We start from the raw sequence: 7,649 nt of genomic DNA on the forward strand, positions 1-7,649 counted from the left end.
AGGCGACTGGGCTTGTTCCACACAGCCATTCTGACTGAAACCTATGAAGACGAATTTTCCAAAGGCAGAAGGAGTTCCCCACAATGGGGTAGTGAGTACCTAACCAGAGTTGAGGAGTCAGCAGGGGAGGGTCAAGGTGCCTGTAGGGGATGCTCTCCAGACATGCTCCCAGCTCCTCACAGATGTGCATGGTAGTCCCTTCTAGTCCTTGAGTTGAGGGGAGACAGATGAAATTAGTAGGACAGGGCTCAGCCTCTAGAAATACAGGGCGAATGCCATTCATGCTTTCCACATTTCACTCATCCTGGAAACATGATCATCTTGGCTATAAAAAATTACATCTGAAAAGTGAAAACATGTAGATGATCTCCCTGGATGTATTTCACCACTGTGTGTATTCCATATATATACAGATATATTTCCATCTCTGTGTGTAATATGTATATATGAAATTTCTGCCTGGATATATATTACCACCATGAGACTCATGTGCAGGTGGTCATATGTATTTTTTAAGAACTTAAGATATTGTTGTTCTTTTGAAACGCAGCCCCTCCCGGAACTTGCTATGTAGACCAGGCTGGCATTGAGCTCATAGAGATCCTCTTACCTCTGCCTCTAGAGTGCTGGGATTAAAGGCGTCACTCCTGATAACCTAAGGTTGATTTTTTTTTTTTTTACCCCATGTGTGTGTATGTGTTTTGAGACAAGTTTTCTCTGTGTAGCCCTGACTGTCCTGGGATTCACTCTGTAGACCAGGCTGGCCTCAAGATCACAGAGCTCTCCCTACCTCTGTTTCCACTGGGATTAAAGATATGTGCCACCGTTGCCTGGCTAAGATTTCTTAATGTAAGCATGTGGGGCATTGTAGAAAGAGATGAGAAAACTGCCTGGGACTACCATAGGCTATCAAATAAGTTAACATGCATCTTGGGAAAACCACCCAAAGTTGGTAACTGGTCTACCAAGGACTTGATATATGCATACTTTTCAGTCTGGAGCAGTTCAGGTCACAGCCGAATTGAACCTCATATTTAAAAATTGAAAGGTGCCAAATGGCAATTTAAAAGATCAAGTTTTCCCCACACACACTGCTTGAGGAGGAGGGGAAGAGGCCGCGTGCAGCTGGTGGTGTTCTGCCGGTGTGCCTTCTGCCTCCACTCCACACCACAGGCAGAGTCGGCAGCCATGCTGCTCCGGTCAGCCAAGGATCAAGCCAGTCCCCCTTCTGGAGGTCTGGAAGTCCGCAGCTTTCCCAGCAGCCACGGTTTCCACTGGTTTCCACTGGTCACACATTGAGAGTCCGGGGAGCCGATGTCTGAAAGATGGCTGAGGGGTTGGGTGTGAATTTTCTCACTTCTGGAACCTAAAAAAAGCGTGACCACATCAGTGGACTCTTAACTCCACTTGCCCCAACCCCTGGCTCTGAGAAAAGAATTCCTTGGCCCTTGCAAGAGCTGGCAATGGAAGTTAGCAAAGTGAGCTGTCACTACTATGGTGGGTCACATGAGCTCCCTTTGACCTTTAGCTGAAGAGAAGATGCTAACTGTTCCTGCAGTCACAGCAAGGGACCCCAAGCCTCACACGTGGCATGGTCTTCTGTACCACAGAGCTATGCCTAAGACACTTAGGTTTTAGTATTTTTTGCAGGGAGCAGGGCTGTGCTAAGGCTGGAACGCAGGGCTTTGTGGGTGCTAAGCACGCAGTCTACCACTGAGCTACAATCCCACCCTTGAAAGTCTCTAGCTCTATTCGTCAGGGGACATGCTGGGGTTTAGGAGAGGGTAGAGTGGTCCTGGGAATTGAACTCAGGAATTGAACTCTGGCACTCTCTGGTGAGTGCCAGAGAAGCCACCTAGCCAGCAGCTGAGTAGCCTTTCTGTTGCTAGGAACAGTTGTTTGGGCACTGTTGTCCTTAACCACCATGCCATTTGATGCTACCAGAATCTGTCTTCTGACCCCTGTCCTGGTGACCAGCCCCAGAAGTGCCACCCTCAGGCTGACCTGGAACTTGGCCCCAGGATTGGGGTCCCATCCACAGCTGTGCGTTGTGATGACTCTGGCCGATCTGGCCTTTGTGGATCTTGAGGGCTTCACTCCAGTCCAAGCTTGGAATTCCTGCCTGCAACAGACAATTCCTACAATAACCTTGCGCAGGGTCAGTCGTTCCTCGCGCCCCCAGCTTCTTGAAAGACCAAGCCCTGTTCATTCCTGGGCCTGCTTCAGTTCCTAACGATCCTTTATCCTCCTACACAAGCAGGACCAGAATACCAGGTGCTCCAGGCAGATGGACCAACTCAGTAAGGTAGCTCGGGGCTAGCCTGCCCTACCATTCTGAGTGTTCCACCAAGAAACCTCAGCCATGTGGGCTGGGGAAAGCAGCGCAGAAAATTGTCATGCAGGTGAACATCAGGCAGTATTTGACACACACACACACACACCCCTTAGAGACAGACAAGCCCTAGTTCTCAAAGCCCTCCTGAGACCTGAGCCTATCCTGGATGCCAGGCCACTGAGGGGGCCCAGAACCAGTAAAGGCTATCACCTCCTTCATGCCCACTTAGGTGCAAAAGAAATGCCATCTTAGACAGTGCCCAGCACAGTAAAGGTACATCCGCTTCCAAATTGGAGGAAAAGGCTCAATCATATCTGACCACCTGAGTTCAATTCCCAGGACCCACATGGTGGAAGTAAAGAACTGTCTCCCACAGGTCTTCTGATTTCCACGTATCAACAAACGTGTTGTAAAAAATGAAGGTAAATCATGGGGCTGGATGAATGACTTAGTTATACATGCTCCTCTGGCAAAGGATGGTAGGTCAGTGCCCAGCACCCACATCGGGAGTCTCACAACCACCAGGCACTCAAGCTCCAGGGGACCTATCGCACCTCTTCTGGTCTGTAGTGTGAGCTTCCATGAGCCATTTCCCTGGAGGGAAAGGACAGGCTAATCTAGCTCCATGCCTCTCACTGAAAAGGCTCAATTTCTCTAGCCCTGGAGTCATCCAGACCTCTTAATTTTGTCATTGTCTCTACTAAATGATAAACTCAGGAAGGCAGTCTCCCCTCGCCCCCCCCCCACCGCATCCCCTAACCATAGTCATAGGGCTCACCCAGCCAGGGCCAGTGCCTGGCTGTGCTAGGTCCTCCCCCTACGCTGGCCCAGCTATTGCTCTGAAGTCAACAAAGGAGTCTTTTCTTGGCAGCATCAGAACCTCGCCTCGCTGGGCAGGCAGATGGCATGGGCAAGGGAAGCTGGTGTCGGTGTGGCCAACCCTGAAGAGTCTTGGGTATGAGGAAGAGCTGAGCCAGGGCCTGTCAGATAATTTTTGCTTCTGAAGCATCAAGGTTCCAAAGACCAGCTGTCTAAGAACATATGCTGTTCTCTTTCTCCTGGGAAGGCAGGACCTCCCCCTGAGCATGCCCTAATGCCCCCAACTATTTCTGAGTTCTGTGCCAGGCAGCCTAAGTCAGCTGCCCTGGGGTGGCAGCAGGGGGCTCAAAGCAGGGAGACCTAGAGCAGTCCTGGGGGTGGTGGCAGGAGGTGTTTCCACAGAATGCTTGTGACGTAATAGAGCAGAGACAGGAGTGGACTCATCAGAACCCAGCTACTCATGGAGGAGAAAGGTGCACTATGGCTTACACCAAAATTAAGAAAGAAAAAAAAAATACAAACTGCACGATGTTCCTTAAAAGCATCGGCCACATTTTTGTTGTTTCTTTTTTAAAACAAAGCTTCAATACGGAGCAGTGGCTGGCCTAGAACTTGCTATGCAGCCAGAGCTGGCCTTGACGTCACAGAGATCCACCTGCCTCTGCCTCCCAAGTCCTGGGTTTAAAAGCATAAGCCACCACACGCAGGTCTTTCCCCCTCCCCACATCTTTCATGGACCTGACCAACCTAGAAGAAACTATGGAAGCAAGGTCCAAACTCTGGGAGGAACTAGCAAGGTTGAGAGCCCCAAGCTGCCTGTATAGGACTTCTATTCCCATCTAGCCAGACAAATAAGGCAGATCAGTCCTTCCAGGGAGACCAACAGCCAAGTGAAACAGGACCTGTCAGCAGGGAGAGATGGAGGCCTAAGAGGATCCATGGCATTTATGGTCAGGAGTGACCACAGATCTGTTCTGATATCTTTAGGATCCCTGGATGTGTTTTCTGAGTGCCTGTAGCAATTTGCTTGAATGAAATACATCTTACAAGATGGAATATAGGATGCGATTACTCCAGCCTGGCCTTGGAGACTACCTTTGGCAGTCCCAGAAGCCAGATGACTTGGTGCTGGGGAAAGCCTGCTCCTGGGCTTTGTAAGGAGTAAGGACTGGTAGCCAGGTTCTTGCTATTCCACGACTCTAGGGGAAGAAAGAGTTCCAAAGACAGAATTTACACTTGGTAAGGCCAGCTCCCATCTGTCAGTGCTTTTCCACTGCTGGCTTTGAGAAACTGGCTCCAAGGAGGTGGCCCAAGACCAGCTGTCTAAACCATGTTAAAGAACGAGAGCCTGAGGGGACTAACAAAATTGGTGCCTGAGTCCCACGCCTTTCCATGCCGTTCAGAGTCACGTCGTCCCGCATCCCAGCTCAATTCCTCATTTGTGGAGGGACAGCAGTAACAGAGGCCTCAGAGAGTGGAGCCATGTATGCGGAGAGGAGAGCAATGGCTAGCACCTTGCCCTCAACAGAGCTGAGAGGCCTGGTTAGCCAGCTTCTCCTAACCACCCTTTCCTGGAATATTCCTCACGAAGAAGGGCTTACACCAGTATTTCCAAGCTTCTCAGTGGTATTAAAGGATGGTTTCCTTTCTTCCTCTGCAAGCCCCACCAATTGTTTGACCACTAGAATTGCAAGGTGCTGCACACTCAGGACCACTGGAAGAACCACGAGCCAGTGAGACCTCTCCTCTGTGGATTCAGCAGTCGGAGACTCCAGCTAGCGCTGAGAGCATAGGCCCTGTCTGCCTTGCCTCTAGCAGTGTCATCCAACTTCTAACAGCTCAGCTAGGACTGAGAGCACACGGCCTGCCCTACACCACACAAGCCCAATAAGTACCTTAAAAACCGTGGCCTTTATGGGGAGCCCGTCCTTAGCTTTGCTTCTTTGGCATGTACACATTTAAGATCTGTACTTGGAAAGCTTCACTGGGTCCCATTCTATGGCAGTCCCATAACTAGTGCTTCCCCATGTGCCATTTGCATTCTGTTGTAAAACTTGTTTTTATGTATGCGTATGTGCATGCATCTATGTGTGGGTGTGTGCCGTGCGTGAGGAGGCCCCAGGTGTTGGTACTCCTTGAAGCTGGTCTTACAGGCCATTGCAGGATGCCTGGCTGGAGGGTTGGAACTGAACCCCCATCCTCTGTTAGAGCAGTGTGCTCTCTTAATCAGTGAGAGACCTCTCCAGCCCCCATGTACATCTTAGTTCCAAGTTTCCATCCCACTTTTAAGGAACGTAAATGACAAAATTCCTAAAAGTGTTTAAACACCTGTAACTGTAATGTTTAGTCCTAAACTAGGGATACCAAATGAGTAAAAATATAATAATAATTGGAATATATAGCGTACCTAAGAAAAGGCTAACATACAGCACAGTTATTAACATTCAGAATATCTTTTTATGGTCAAATATCATACCTGGTTAAAAAAAAAATAGTAATGTGTGCCGGGGACGGCTCAGAGGATGAAGGCCTGACACAACCTGGCATCCAAGTTGGATCCCTGGAATCCTAAAGTTGTCCTCTGATCTGCTCTTTGTCTCTGCCTCCATCTCTAGAGAGTCTCTGTCTGTCTGTCTGTCTGTCTGTCTGTCTATACTCACACACACACACACACACACACACACACACACACACACACGCTAACATATATCAAAGACTTTTGAACAAAGTGCCAGTAAGAATGGCACCATGGAAGGAACCGAGTGTATGCATTTATACATTAAGAATTAGAAAAGATCCATCTGGGAGGGGTGGCGTGAGGGTGTTAAGGGCGGTATCTGTTATTTTTGTCATTTCTAATTTTCCCACTATGAGCATGCATTACTCTTCTGAGTAGAAAGAGGATGCAGGAAATTCTCAGTTATCCAAAGCCGAGCTGCTAAGGGGGCAAAAAACCTGTGTGGAGAGTGCACTGGCCTTGGGCTTTGTGGGGTTGACCTGTGTGCAGCCCTCTGCCCTCATCCCACCCAAGTTAAAGGGCAGCAATCTGAGAGGGAAGGAGGATCAACGGGGGTAGGGTGGGGGTGGGACTCCCTTTTGAGGTGCCATTCACCTTGGATCCCAGGGTAGGGAGCAGCAAGGCCATGTCGGCAGTGTCAAAGACCAAAGAGATAACCAACATGCTCCCCTGCCACTCTTTAGATCCTGTGATAGGTATCCAGGCTCCGTGTCATCCCTTCCGCCACCCCGCTTTGGGACTCAGTTTCCTCCCACCACAATGGTCGAGATTCTAAGCGTTCCCCTGTCACAGCCAAATACCCACCTATAAGACGTGGTCGCTACAGCAGCTGCGTCCGCGTCCCCGACGGGTAGTACGTAGACCGCCCGGGCGGGGGTCGCCGAAGACTGGCCCCTGCGGCCGCCCGACCCGGGCACGCGCTCATCCCGGGTCCCCGCGCGCGCGGTCCGCACGCCGAAGTCGCGCTGGTACTGGGTGAGCGGCACGGCGCGACTGGGCTCCCGCGCGCCTGCGACAGACGGGCTCCCACGCGAGGCTGTGCAGTCCGCGGCCGGCCCCTCGCTCCCGGGGTCCGAGTAGCCGTGCAGAGTCAGCGGCACCGCTACGTCCGAGCGGTCCAGCTGGTTCCAGCGCCGGGCCAGGCAGCACAGACGACTGATGCAGGGCCACGCCATGCCGCTCGGCCACGCGCCCGCGCTGCGCGCGCCCGCCCGCCCGCTGCCCCCGCGCAACCGGGCGCACCGCAAGGAAAGGACGGCCTCCGGGCAGCCTTAAACTGCCTGCGGCCTTGGGTGGTTGAACCCTAACATTCCCCGAATGTGACCTCATAAATCAGACCTGGGTTTTGCAGAGGGAGGCAGTTCCTCGCTGTCACGCTGCCTGCAGCTGGGCGCAGGTGGCAGGTGCAGCGGACTCTGCTGGGGTTGCGGAACAGAGCTAACCTGTGCCAGGGGACGCCGCAATCACCTAGGGTGGAAGTTGGGGGGCAACGGGTAGGGTGTTGTAGGGAAGACTTGGGCCATGTTTCCAGAAAAACACATTTGAGTCAGCCCGTTAATCACCCTTTGCCATTTACTGTTCTGGTTTAAGTGTGTGACAACCAATCCAGATTTCGTTAAGAGCTGCCATTAGCTTCCAATCGGCCTCTCCCTGGGTTCTAAAACTCCCAAAGTCCTTTCCCTGCTGTGCATTCGTGCTGTATTCCGGGCTGAAGGATCAGTTTAGCAGAGACAACACCCAGCTGCCCTGGAAAAGCTTTTTCAGTGGTCCGATCTGCAGTCAACCATACAAGCTGGGTTAGTTACACGGAAGTTCTGGCAGAACTTGTAAGGTCTCAGAGGACCGCCACGCCCCGGTCAGTTGGTCAGCTCATCTCCCTAAGTTCATTACCTAGAAGTTTTTACCGGAGTGGCATACCACTGCCAGTTTAACAGCTCAAGCCTGACTGTGGCCTCATATTGACCAAAGTTAAGCCTG

General features: G+C 51.4%; 1 protein-coding gene across 1 annotated transcript; it reads right to left on the reverse strand.

The window, feature by feature from the left end:
- Positions 1–361: 361 nt before the first annotated feature.
- Map6d1 (MAP6 domain containing 1) lies at positions 362–6,957 on the reverse strand. Its single transcript, XM_041678332.1, has 3 exons — positions 6,477–6,957; positions 2,005–2,122; positions 362–1,366 (listed from the first exon to the last, which is right to left on the reverse strand). The coding sequence occupies exons 1-3, from the start codon at positions 6,845–6,847 to the stop codon at positions 1,289–1,291; spliced, it is 567 nt and encodes a 188-aa protein (XP_041534266.1). The 5' UTR covers positions 6,848–6,957; the 3' UTR covers positions 362–1,288.
- Between the last annotated feature and the right edge of the window lie 692 nt (positions 6,958–7,649).

Source organism: Microtus oregoni, unplaced genomic scaffold (genome assembly GCF_018167655.1).
Source record: "Microtus oregoni isolate MIOR12 unplaced genomic scaffold, Mior012 000029F_ref0000214, whole genome shotgun sequence".
Lineage (NCBI taxonomy): Eukaryota > Metazoa > Chordata > Mammalia > Rodentia > Cricetidae > Microtus > Microtus oregoni.

What these genes read in the sequence shown, in the direction of transcription:
- Map6d1 (XM_041678332.1), bottom strand. Translation starts at nt 6,847, where the DNA reads ATGGCGTGGCCCTGCATCAGTCGTCTGTGCTGCCTGGCCCGGCGCTGG. An exon ending in GTAGCGACCACGTCTTATAG is followed by an intron (nt 2,123 to 6,476) that starts GTGGGTATTTGG and finishes TGTCTGTTGCAG; the next exon opens with GCAGGAATTCCAAGCTTGGA. An exon ending in ATCCTGGGGCCAAGTTCCAG is followed by an intron (nt 1,367 to 2,004) that starts GTCAGCCTGAGG and finishes CGCTTTTTTTAG; the next exon opens with GTTCCAGAAGTGAGAAAATT.